General features: G+C 39.9%; 1 protein-coding gene across 1 annotated transcript in view; it reads right to left on the bottom strand.

Annotated features, from left to right (window-relative positions):
• Nucleotides 1-4,282: 4,282 nt before the first annotated feature.
• The window catches only part of WDR72 (WD repeat domain 72), a 197,279-nt gene continuing 188,065 nt past the window's right edge, over nt 4,283-13,496 (bottom strand). Inside the window, exons 19-20 of the mRNA XM_081136486.1 lie at nt 11,866-11,970; nt 4,283-5,891 (exon numbers count right to left, since the gene is read on the bottom strand). Of these exons, the coding sequence (XP_080992612.1) occupies nt 5,836-5,891; nt 11,866-11,970 (161 nt within the window). The 3' untranslated portion in view covers nt 4,283-5,835. The remainder of the gene's footprint in view (nt 5,892-11,865; nt 11,971-13,496) is intronic.

A 13,496-nucleotide genomic window follows, 5' to 3' on the forward strand; every position in this document is an offset into this window, starting at 1 on the left:
GTGTTGAAAAGCCACTGAAAGCTGCTTGCGAGGGTCTTACAGTTGGGTGGGGTGGGGTCTCAGAGAATCACCAGGGTGGGGCTAATAGCCTTAGCCAGGTTGACGGGGACTCCGATAAGGCCCCTGCCTGCCGGCTGTGTGGGCGGATGGCTCAGGAGAGGAACAGTGGCCTCTGCCAGCACTTCTGTCTGGGAGAAAATGGCCTCTTCCAACCCTTATTCTGAAGCCAGACAATTCAGTTCCTCCTCTGTGTCCTTAGCACGTTTCAAACTGCTGCCCCAGTGCTGGAGCTCAGAGCAAGTGAGGCCGCGCAAGCCTGTGCCTGCGCCCTTTAAGAGGACCCCAGCAGTCCTCTGTCTCACTCAGCCGCGGTGCTGGCTTTCAGTCTGAAGTCTTGGCACTGGAACCCTGGGCCGGGGAGCCTGTTGTGGGTCTGGGACCACACTCCCCAGTGGGCACCTCCACAGCCAAGGTATTCACCCTAATGTTCAACTACCACATGTGGGTGTGGTACCAGCCCATTCCTTATCCCACCCCTCCCACCAGTCTAGATGTGGGCTCCTCTTTATATCCTTAGTTACAGGACTTCCATTCAGCTAAATTTCAGGCGGTTCTGAAGGATGGTTGTACTGTAGTTTAGTTGTAATTTGATAGGGTTATGAGAGGATATAAGTACTGCATTTACCTAGGCCACATCTTGACCAGAAGCTTGCAACTACTTTTCTAATGCTCAAACAGCTAGTAAGAAAGTGAAGGATTTAAGAGATAATGACAGTACTTTAGACTCTGTCTTCAATGCCTCCTACGATGCAAAATACTTAAACTACATAGATCTTAGGGGAAAGTGGTCAAGGACATGAAGGACAAAAGAAGTGAGAATTAAAAACTAAATTCAAAGTTATTAGATACAGAATCCTCTCCTTACCTCCCCCAAACCATTCAGGCACCTCCTCCTAGCCTGGGAGTTGAGTTATCTGCTTCACCTGTGCCTGGACTTGGGCATATTCTCTTGGCATTTTGGACATAATGACCAACCCTATGTAAAAAGAAGATGCTGAAGCCCAGCCGGTGTGGCTCAGCGGTTGAACATTAACCTATGATCCAGGAGATTGAGGTTCAATTTCCTCAGGGCACATGCCCTGGTTATGGGTTCGATCCCCAGTGGGTGGGCGTGCAAGAGGCAGCCGATCAATGACTCTCTCATCAGTGATGTTTCTTTCTCTCTCTCTCCCTCTCCCTTCCTCTCTCTGAAATCAATAAAGACTTATTTAAAAAAAAAAAAAAGACATGCAGAAGAGCCCTTCACAAATGCCTGTTTGCTATGGTGTGTCTGAGTCCTAGCAAAATGCCAGGAACTGGAGGAAAGCTTATGCTCCTCGGTTTCCCATCCTAAGGAAGGACAAATTTATTTCCACGAAGATGCGCCTCCGGTTTCGCCCTGCCCGGGGGCGGCGCCGTGGCTTCCTGAGGCAGGGCCCCAGGCCCGCGGGACAGCTCAGCGCCCTCGGCCTTCAGCCCCGGTCCGGGCTGTCTCGCGCTGCACTCGCGGGCGTCGGGGGCCTCCCTGCGGGGGCTTCATTTGACTTGCACACAGAGCTAACTGAACGCAGTCGCCCCTCGTTAGGGCAATCAGAGAAAACGGCTCCATTTGGGAGGCTAAAGAAAACCTGTCCACGTTTCCTAAATACCCTGGCTTCTTAGTTGTTCAGAATAAAGGGACTGACTTTCGCTATTTCCCAGGTGGTAGTGGTTTGAAGCAGAGTTTTCTTCCCTTTTCATTAGAAACAGGCTTTAGTCTGAGAAACGGTAAAGAAGTAAGATCCTAGTAAATAAAGCAGCAGAAACCTAATACTAGCGCCGTGGACGAGAGCAGAATATGACTTCTGTATTAAGGGGCCTGATGAATGTTTTCACATCATGGGAACCGCTCTAGCACAACCTTAAAATAGTACTTTAGAGATATGTGAGGACATGGAGAAATTTGTCTCTACACTTTAAAGCTTTTCTCTTCCACAAAGACTTTTTGTAAGAATACGCCTTGGGGTAGAGCTAAGAGAATAGGAAAGAAGATTTCTAGCCTTGAGCGTTGCTGCCCCCTACATGGCAGGGAGGCTACCAAGCCCAGCGCCTTTCCGGACGGCCAGCGCTGCAGTGTGTGTTCTGTGAAAACACACTTTGCCAGCCCCCAAATTCCTTTCTGTGATTTGACTATCCCAATGACAGTAGAAATGAGACTATTTGTAATTTTCACCTCACTTCCTGGCTCAAGTTCTTGCAGAAATTGGACCAAATGGTTTTGCTTAGATTGGTGGGAAAACACCGATTATTTGAAATAGGGGCTGATCTAAGAAAATCTTCCTTATCATAAAAACAGTCCTAAGTGTAACTTGATCCCTGCGGCTATGACGCTCAGGGAGAAATGAAGGCTCTTAATGTCCCTGTGCTATAGGGGTTTTGTTGTTGTTTGTTTTCCTGGCAGGCTCTAAAATACAAAAGGAAAAACTAAATTAAAGAATGTTTCCTTAGTTGATAACTATAAATTGATGTAAAGGAAGATAAGATAAATGTAAGAATTCTTTGGATATAGATAAAAGAGGTTACTTCTGATAGGAAATGTGGTTGCCTCTGCAGAATTAACAGAAAATCTCTTTAAAAGTCTAAAGAAAACTTGCGATATGTCAAGAACACGTCATAGACTGTCCTTTTATCCAAGATGGCATCATCCGAGGCCATGATGCTGTTACTGAGGCTGTGTGAAAACACCTTCTCCCTAGAAAACACACTCAAGATCGAAAAGCTGATTGATGACTTTACAGATACTAGCAATTAAAATAATTGTTAAGTGAATAAATAATAGGCTTTGTGAGCATGTACCAACCAATTATTGCTACTGCATAATGTTATGAATATTGGCATTTTGCAGGCATATGGCACTTTGCGGATTTAGGTACAGTGTTGTACTAAATCTGTACTAATTATAAAAACCTTGTATCTTTAAGTAAAAAAAAAAAAATCACTGCTGCCTTTCCAATTAGTAGTGTGTTAATGAAAACCAAATAAATGCAAAAAAACCCATGATGTCAAAATTTTAAATAAAGATGGGATCTGAGAAGTTTGGAGTGAGGGTGAGAGGAGTGAGTTGTGCCAGGAGAGGCCTCCTCCGAGCCCCTGCCCTGCCATGCTCTTACTGGGAAACTTTGTTTAATCCCAGTGCATGTATTTTCCTTCATGCCATCTGTCATGTCCTTGTTGACGAAATCCCAGCCGAGTGGTCTGGGAACCACCGACTGTCCATGAAGCCATGGAACTTCATCAGGAAGACAGCTACTCCAGAAAGCTTTAACTTTGCAGCTTTTTGGTTACATGTCATCTTGAAAGTATTTTACAATGCTGTGGACACATTTACAAAGCAATGACTTTCTTACATGACTAGACACAACTTTGGGCACTTTACAGGTAGAACAACATTTTGTAGAGAATCAAAGGGTATATAGCACTGCTTTTACATAACTGTACATGTTAATCAAAATGTAAGCAATATAAAAATTTTAAAATGACATGAATGGTCCCCTCTGTAAAAATAAGACTTTAAAAATCAATTGGATTAATGTATTCTGAGCTTTCACTTTAAACACTTGGCATAAAACTTATTTTTTTAAAATTCAATTATTATAATGTGCCCTCCAAAGATTGAAGAGAAACATTATTTTTGAGTAATTACTCACTTGAGTAATTATAAAAGGTTTTAAAAAGAACCAGAACATTGAAGAAAAATGTACAAGGAAATAAAAATCACCCCCAAATACTAGCATCGAGATAGAATGTTAATATTTAGCAAAGTGTTTTCTTATCATTTTTCTAATGTGACATGTTCAAAGTAGACTTAACTTACCTTCTAAAATAGCAATAGACTGTTTCAGGCCTAAGGTCACCCCTGTAGTTGTGTGTTTATAATGCTATACATTTTACCTTATATTTGAAGTACTTTGCCGTGTTCAGATTGCTTTCCATAACCATCCTGTGGAGTGCCTTTGCACAGGCCCTGGGAGGAGCTCTCTACAGGGCCGGGGAAGTAAGGCCTGAGCAGCACAGCAAGGACACGCTGCCTGGACACATGGCAGTGGAGCCTGGGCCCTGGAACCTACGTTCTTTCCAGATTCTTTCCTCGGCAGTATAGCCAGTGTGTAACTTACAGTGAATAAGAGAATTCCCACCTGCAAATTTGAAAATATGGTGGTTTTTTGGAGGCAAATATGTAATCATAGATATCACCAAGATTATTGTCAATAAAGAGGAACAAGATAATTTTTAATGACTTATTTATTATGACAAGGAAGACTCTGGGTATAAACACTGTTGTTCACCAATCCAATTTCTCTACTGGTTACTTAAGGCTAGGCCACCAAAAAGCACAAACATGGAATCAAGTTTTGAGTTTCTAGTTGTGGTTGGGGTCACCATGTGGTTGATCCAATTAATTGTCTGACAACTTGCTATTTTAAGTTCTCTTTACAACAGACATTACTGAAATGTTGAACATAAGTCAATATAAAAAAGGCATTTTTAAAGAGACTAGATTGTTTAATAAACAACTCACACATGGATATTAGGGAATTTTTTAAAATGTATATCTCTAAAACTCACATTTTTAGGACTATTTTTGATAGCTAATGGTGTTGGTCTCCAAAATTCATATTGATAAAATATTTTAATTAGCCATGTGATATGAATTATTAATTTTAGCAACTATAAAATGATGCCAAAAATCTTAAAAGTCTCTTTTAGTAATGTCAGGATTATGTCAGTTCTAATTTCCCATAGCTAGTGACATCATAAAATATTCATCAAGGTTTCAGTATTGGTTTCCTAAGACCTAAAAACATGCTAAATTTGGCAATGGTTTAAACTTGTTTTTATTCTTCTTTGAAAAGGGAATAATATACAATATAAATCACAGCAAATAAATCAGATCACTAAGGGCCTTAATAGATGAGCACTTTATGTCCATTCCTATTTATATTGCTTTGCATATTTTAGTTTAAGAATTCGTGCTAGTCAAGCTTCTTTCTGGGAAAAGAACTACAAGAGTTTATACTTTATAAGGACAATTGTGATGTGCTGTAAGCAGGGTTATCTTCCCTAATTCATATCTGTATGGCCAAGAAGATCAACCTTTAGCTAAAGACATTAGCTCCCATGTTATTAGAAATCCGAATTAACTTAACTGCACAAGATTGGTCCCTATTATACTCTGTATCACTTATTTGGGCTAATTGATGACTAAATGGAACTGGCTATTTGTTGACAACACTTCATCCTTAGGGATTAGATTTACTGCAGGGTGATTGATCTGAATTAAAGCATCTACTAAAACAAAATGTCCTAACCTAACAGATCAAACAAATTTGGTAAGGTTTTTAGATTAAATACATTGAAGTAACATTAAATTTAAAAAGCATTGTGTGTTATATTGTTTAAAAGCAATGTGGTTTTAATGTTGTTTATTATATAATTCAGGAACTGAAAAGACGGAAGAAAATCTAAAATGGTGTTAAATGTCTGTCTGTGGGCTAGCATTCCTTGTTGAAAATATTAAAATAAAAGTAAAAAACAGGAGTAAAGGATAAATTAGACAATGATTTTCTAAAATTAGGTAAATTTGGATGTTTTCTATTAGTAATTACACTTTCAAATACTCTGGCTAAAGTATTAGCAAATCTACTACAGCCTAATATCTTGATCAATAACAGCATAGCGCACATACAACGATAAACAAATGGCATGTTTTGAGTTTCTTAATTTGTCCAAATCCAATTCCTATAGATGAGGCTTCATTCAGCACAGCTTGCAGAAGCACATCTTTGCTATCCAGGAGCGATGCCTTGGCTCACCTAGAAACAAAACAGATTATTTTTCATTATATGATGAAATAGAAAGAAAGAAAGAAAGAAAGAAAGAAAGAAAGAAAGAAAGAAAGAAAGGAAGGAAGGAAGGAAGGAAGGAAGGAAGGAAGGAAGGAAGGAAGGAAGGAAGGAAGGAAGGAAGGAAGGAAGGAAGGAAGGAAGGAAGGAAGAAAGGAAGAAAGAAAGAAAGGAAGAAAGGAAGAAAGGAAGGAGGAAGAAAGGGAGAGAGGAAAGGAGGGAGAAAGGGAGAGAGGAAAGGAGGGAGAGAAGGGAGGATGAAAGGAAAGAAGAACTGAGGAAAGAAATAAAAGGGAGGGAGGGAGGGAGGGAGGGAGGGAGGGAGGAAGGGAGGAAGGAAGGAAGGAGGGAGGGAGGGAGGGAGGGAGGGAGGGAGGGAGGGAAGGGAGGGAGGGAGGGAGGAAGGAAGGAAGGAAGGAAGGAAGGAAGGAAGGAAGGAAGGAAGGAAGGAAGGAGGGAGGGAGGGAGGGAAGGGAGGAAGGGAGGGAGGGAGGGAGGAAGGAAGGAAGGAAGGAAGGAAGGAGGGAGGGAGGGAGGGAGGGAAGGGAGGAAGGGAGGAAGGGAGGGAGGGAGGGAAGGGAGGGAGGGAGGGAAGGAAGGGAGGGAGGGAGGGAGGGAGGGAGGGAGGACTTATAATTTCTGCATTTTTTTCTATCTTGAAATAAAATATGTTAATATAATAAAATATTATTGTCTTATAAACCAGGCCCCAAGTAAATATATTTTAATTGCACACATTATTAATATAGGCTTTTTTTTTTTGATTGCCAAGAAAACTGAAAGTTTTCACAAGAAACTAGGTTTGAAATTAGTAAATTTTCATAAATTTCAAGGAGCTGAATTATTTTTTAGGGAAACCCACAGCAGCAGTTTAAGAGTCAAATGTTTAAATGTTAGTTGAAATATGATTTGAATTATAGAATTTAAAAACCTCACATTTATTTCTCAGACTACTTGGATGATTGTTATTATAGTCTACGAAGTATCACTTGCTTTAAATTAATTTGATTGTTAAACTAATTGGAGAATTGTGCCTTAGTTAACTACTTCTAAACACATTTACATTAATGATGTGACTATACATAGTAACTCCCACTCCTACTGGCAAAACTCGAACACCTGATTATTTGGTTTAGTTAAAGCAGTATTCAGTATTGTATAATATGTACTATATATAATAATATATTAGCCTAGAATTTTACATAATTTAAAAGTTATTAGGTGATGCTTAAATTTTTCCCTTTGGGTAAATTTTTAAAAAATACTGATATTGTTAAAAACAACTAGAAAGAGTTTCCATGTTTTTTTACTACTGAAATTGTTCTTACACCTTCTAGAACATTTTTTTTAGCAGTAACCATAAGAAGTGTGTTCTCGATGGCTATGATTGATGGGCTGCTCACACATTCCACATTTTTTCTGCTTCATGCATCATCATCAGCCATCTCCAACACTCCAGTCCTGAATCTGTCCTACTTTCTGTTACCTGATTTTTGCTGGTGATTCATGAGCCAGAATAGTAAAAGAAAAAAAAAACCACCTTAGCTTTTCACAGTGTAGTATCCCCTGGAAACTGTGAGAAATCTAGTTTTGTTCATCAGATTCATGCAAATATAATATTGATCGACAATGATGTATAGAGATCTACACATGTAACGTGCTATATAAAAACGACTAAAATGTTCTATTAACAGCAGAATGCATACTGATTATAAATTCCTTCAGAATGACGTGAAAATGCTTATTTGAATGCCTTTTTTGTAGTTTCAAGCTCTCACCTGTCACTATTATTTTCAACTGAAGCTATTTTTATGTGTACTGTCCCTAGTGCACTAGGAAGTGAAATTCTTAATTTTCCAACCAATAAGGTGATAAAAGCTCAAGGTCTCTCATTAACACTTAGATAAGAATTGTGAATGTCGCACTAAATTTTTATCATCATGAGTGCAAAGATGAGGGGCAAGAAAGACTTTTTATTATATCCTAGAGAATGGGAATCCAGCTTTAATCGCTGCATGAAACAGTTAACAAGAAGTTAACCAGCAAGGGACTGAACTGAACTATTGTTGTGATAGCATCTTTCAGATTCAGAAGCGATCAGGCCCTTAAAGAGCCAAAGAAAGAAAGCCTAATGGCCCCAAAATCTCAAAAAAGGGAGCTGCAAGTTCACGATGTTGTCTCAGTGCCTCTATTACCAGACATCAAAGTTATTCCCACAGGTTTCAGGAATGTATAAACGCCAGGGAAGAAGAAAGCAGACTTCAGAGCCTAAGCCAGAAACTTCAGTCTGGGATTCACCTGTGGGGCAAAACTCTTTGCTAATGAATTATTCCAAAGGAAAGACACAGCTGAGGGAGACCTGGGCCTATCAGGCGAGGCCTCCAGGTTCACTAGCAGGGTCAGAGTAACAAAAGAGCTCTGGTCTAAAGTTGCTTCGCCAGCTTCATGGACTGCAGGCACTCACCTGGGCATACGGCCTGAACAATAAAGGGATCTCGGCGGCGCGCGGAGCAGGCAGAGCGCTCGGGAGCCCGCGCGCACCGCCCGGGCCTCTCTGTGACCCACGCGCGCGCCCCAGCCCATTACAACGGCCGCCCGGTCTCTCCACTGCCCGAGAGCAGGGATGTCGACGGAAACATAAAGCTCTACAGGCGAAGCTCAAAACCCATTGTATTCAAATATTATCAATTTACGAAGTCAATCTTACCGTTTTATATAAATTCTAAAAATTCGATTTTAATAATCACATTTTAAAATGTTCTATCAGTGTTTGAAAAAACTTCAACTTCACTTTAAAAAAAAGCTATTTTAGTTTTCCTGTGCTCCGGTGCCCCTTTGCACTCCACGTGCAAACGAGTTAGCATCAGCAAGATGAAGCTAGAAGAACGAAAGTAAAATGATGTTTAGAGGATTCACAAAGAGAAGACTTTATTTGAAAAAAAGAACAATATATGAGACAATCTTCTTCAACGGTGCTTGAATGGGAAAATGATTTTTTGTTTTCATGTTCTATGTGCTGTTCAAACTGCTGGTCTATTCATTAGAAATGATGTAATAAATGTATTAGTCATTTAGAATTGCAGAGATAAAACTATATAAGGTCAATATCCATTAAAGCTCAAAGACTGACCACATTCAACTTTGTAACTGGGGGATTTGGCATGTACACGAAAACGATAAAAGGGGTTTTAAATGAGTGATAATATTCTAGGTGAAAATGGTAAGAATGATGCTTTCATGATTTAAATTCACTGCCTTCTATACAAGGATTAACTAATACACTAATGCAATGATAAACTTAGCCACTGAAGCACATGTACTGGTTTAAAGACATTTTCCCAAAGCTTATGACTTAAAACTCCCAAATTTTGTGTGTGTATTTTTCCCTTCCTCAAAGGTGGTTAAACATAGTTTCCAGAGAAACACCCCTTGTACATAGTAAATAGAGATAACTAAACCACCAAATTAATATTTGTAGTTTTGGGGCCCTTATATTTGAGTGACTTATTATTTTGAAGTTAATATCTGACATTGAGAAGTAGATAGTCATATTTTCACAGTTCAAGAAAGTCCTTATATGCCACCAATTTCACATATCTTCCTTCATGCTCAGTTTTAAGAATTTTGCCTCTCAAATGTTCATACTTCAGAAAAATGCACTCTTTCATCAAAATCTTTCTTACTAAACAAGCACCTCTGTCAGAAGTGTCTTAATTTCTTATCACAGAATTTTATCCACACGAGGAGCAATAAATAATTCATGTCATTGCCTCTTTGTTGTGTGTCCCTGAACTGCACAGAGCTGGAAGGCTGACAGCTGTGTCAGGACAAGCACCAAAGATCTGACATGACAAGTGACTAACAAGTTTCTTTCAGTTCATAGTGAAAGAAGACAATGGCCCAAAGTGCAGAAAGAAATCCTGAAACAAAATAAAACTGCTTCTTTCTTTTTACCTAAGTGTTTGCAATGAGCTTATTTCCAACCCTGGTCATTTTATAGGACTGCCCAGCCCCCTTTATTCCTCACACTTGCTTGGCCATTTACGCCTGGCCACGGATCAATATGAGAAATTCTTGGAGAAATACGATGTCTCCATGACAACCAAGCCACAAATTCTCAGTGGAAGGCAGTGAGACCAGTAGTGAACTCTCCAGAGGTTTCCAGGCCTATAAGGCAAGATGTCTTAAAATGCAGGAATGGACAGAGGAAAAAGCCAGAGTAATTCATTCTTTATTACCAGTTTAATGATGTCCGATGTATAGAACACAACTCACTTTTTAAGTTAAGATCCTTTCTCAGCACCTATATTTTCTAATGAATCTTTCTGTTTTGATAAATCCTTTTGTTTATATCAATCAGACTTGACTATGTTATATTTCAATCTCACTACAATTTCATATTGAGGGAGGATAGGAATCTATTCAAGTTTTGAAAGGGTATAAAGTCCATCTATTCTTGCCAAGGCAAAGAACACTTAGGCAAAGACATAGCTCATGGATTTAACTGCCTGACAAAATGGTTGATAAAACACTAATTATTGAGACAGTTTAAAAAACCTAGTCAAAATTAGGCAATTTGAGTCAAAACAAAAAGTAATTTGAAATTAACTTTATTTTAGAAATTCAATGCTACCAGTATCCTCTCCCTTTTAGAGTGGAACTGATCACTTGTCTTTCGGATGTCACGGCAGGGGATGGGTTTGATGTGCTGATTAAAAATTCCTGTCATTGCTAAAGATGCCATTTCTCCGTTTTGCGGGAAAGCAGAAGCGTGGCTGCGAACACACAGCAGCAGCCCATCTTCTGAGGAATCTTCGTGCTCGGAGGGGACTGAAATACAATGCCAGCGCCACTGGGCCTATTGGGGTTCCGAGATGACTTAGGGGACCTGACATAGATTGCAGGCTGCACCTTTCACTGAAAATTAAATCTCAGTAGCTCTCCTCGGGGAAGGATCAGGGGACTGTTTGCAGCTGCCCCCTGTCAGCGAAGGCTACAAGATTTGGAAATCTCTTAACTAAGCTGACAGGCCACAGAGAGGATGAATCAACAATCTGATACATGGATCAGCACACAAAGGTGCGAGGCGGGAGAGGGTGCACAGTGGCCGGGAACAGGGCAGGGAAAGGTTTGGTGGGGGAAGGGAGTTAACTCTTTCATTCATGATAAAAAGGTGCCTTTTAGCACCTTTTGGGTCTGTAGTGATTCAGGAACGCCATTCAACTTTCAAGATATGTATTTTTTTCTTTTAGTTAATTAGTTGTTAAGACTAGGCATGCTTCAAAAGACAACAAAAAACAGAAACAAAAATCCATGCTGCACTGTTTCTGGCCATATTTTCCCAGTACATTTCTGTCTATTCTTTCTACAAAGAAGATACAAACGGAAGAAACTTGGACATTGGGTAAATTTTATTGTGTGAGGCAAGGTTATTATTTTCTTTTTTGTTTGTTTTTTCTAAACAGTTGACAACATCCATTAGTCCGTCACTGTTATGCTAAAATCCTCTCATCCCAGGTGGAGTCCTGTTTGTATTTAGAAAGGTAAATAGATTGTAATAATGACAAGTTGCACCTCTTTTGTCTCTGATTTTCCATTTCCTCTTGATCCCATTATTTGAAATATTTAAAACATTGCCATTTCTTCAGTTTCCAATCTCTGCCTCTATTAACCAGGTTAGCCTAAAATTGATGATAATGAACTAATAGTGTCAGCTTCCCTTTTCAGTCATAAAGCCTTTGTACTTCCTCCAACTGAATTCTTGATGAAAGAGGAAAAGATAACAGCTCCACACCGTGACCCCTGGAGGTGACCATTAATTTGACAGTGCAGCTGCTAAGAGAAAACAGCATTACAATGTCCTCTCTCCCCACCCCCTTCCAAGGACCCCAAAGCTGTGTCAAATTTATCATTTTATACTTGACTATTTTTAAATGGCTTTCACCTGGACTCTCAGACTCTTTCACGACACATCTGTCAGGCATGTCCTCGGTGTCTTGGAAGTTTGCCGAGTTTGAGTCGCTGTCATGCTTGACCAGACTGGCTGAAGCTATTAAAGAGAGAGAGAGAGAAAGAGAGAGAGAGAGAATGATGAAAAAGTAGTAATAAACACCATTAAAACATTTCCTTTCAGTTCCACAGCAGTTTCCAGGGACACACGATGTAAACACAAACAATAAATTGAAATAAAATGTATCCTCTAAGTATGTATTGGCAGACATGTAATTAGTTGAAAAATCTATAGATGAGACTTTATCTTAGGAGAAAAATAAGTTCATGGCATCAGCTTAAAAGCTACAAAGTAACAAAGTGATCCCTTCAAAGTCGAAATCGTATTTTTAATGCATAAATCTAAAACAATATAGTCAATTAAAGGCAACAGGACACAGAGAGAGGGACATCAGGCGAGTCAATTAGAAAGACCAGCGCTTGGCTGGTGCAATGGTTCCTTTTGTCACACAGATCACCACCGAGGAACACTTTTCACGCATTTTGGTTCTCCATCAAGTTCAAACTATGGTACCAACAAGCTAAACAATGCCCTATAAAAATAAGTTTTAAAATACAGCACGAATACACTGCGAATGATAATAAAGAGGGCTGGTGTTTTCCACGGTAGGTCTCCAGAAAACTTGTCATGAGGCATTATTTTCTGAGTAGGAATTATGAACAGAAACAGAAGCTATCACAGGAATATAAAATTTCCTATAAGCACATTACAACCGCTGGTTCCATTAGAGAAAACACAGACTCAAGTTTCCACATTTTCCCACAAGTTGTAATACTGGTCTAAATCATCTCCATAAGGAACATATTTCCATATTGCATTTATTCACAGAATCCTTTCTCAGGAAAAGTGGACATTGACTTCATGAGAAAAACCCGGTGGATAACGAAACGAAGCCAGCCTGCAACAATAAAATTGTCATGCTTACTTGTCTGAAGTCAAACGATATAAATATGTATATTATTGACTACATTGGGAATTTTGCCTCTCACAAATTGCTGTGGTAAACACTACTACTGTCTCCTCAGGTCTCGGTAACACACATGACATTTATAAGCCATAAAGGCAATAAAAGAAAATATATATTTATAAGTCATGCATGAAATGATATGTTTGCTCGCACAGGAGAGCGAGCTGGGACACCGTTCCCAGCCCTCCGTGAGAGATGAGAGAGCCAACGCAGAGGCTGAGGCCTGTGTTACTTCCCACATTCCCTCAGCGACGCAAGGGGAGCTGCCCAGGCCAGAGGCAGCTTTAGTAGGGCTCCCACCTCCCACCTCCCACCTCCCACCTCCTCGTCTCGTTTCCATGCAGTGGGCATAGCCTTGGCAATCACAACCTGCGGCTCGCATATGCACGCTTTCAAGGAGACTAGTAGCGTCTGGTTCAAACAGTCTCTTCAGACACTTTCAGCACCCCTCTCGGAATGGACAGTACTCTCGGTGCCATGAAGTGCGAGCTTGGATTCCCTGCATCTCTAAAACCTCTTGTTTTGGAATATGAGAAAAAAATATAGGAAACTCTGACTTTGAAATAAATAAACCCAACTTTTCATGTTGTATATTTGA

This window comes from Miniopterus schreibersii (genome assembly GCF_964146895.1).
Source record: "Miniopterus schreibersii genome assembly, chromosome: 1".
NCBI classification, from domain to species: domain Eukaryota; kingdom Metazoa; phylum Chordata; class Mammalia; order Chiroptera; family Miniopteridae; genus Miniopterus; species Miniopterus schreibersii.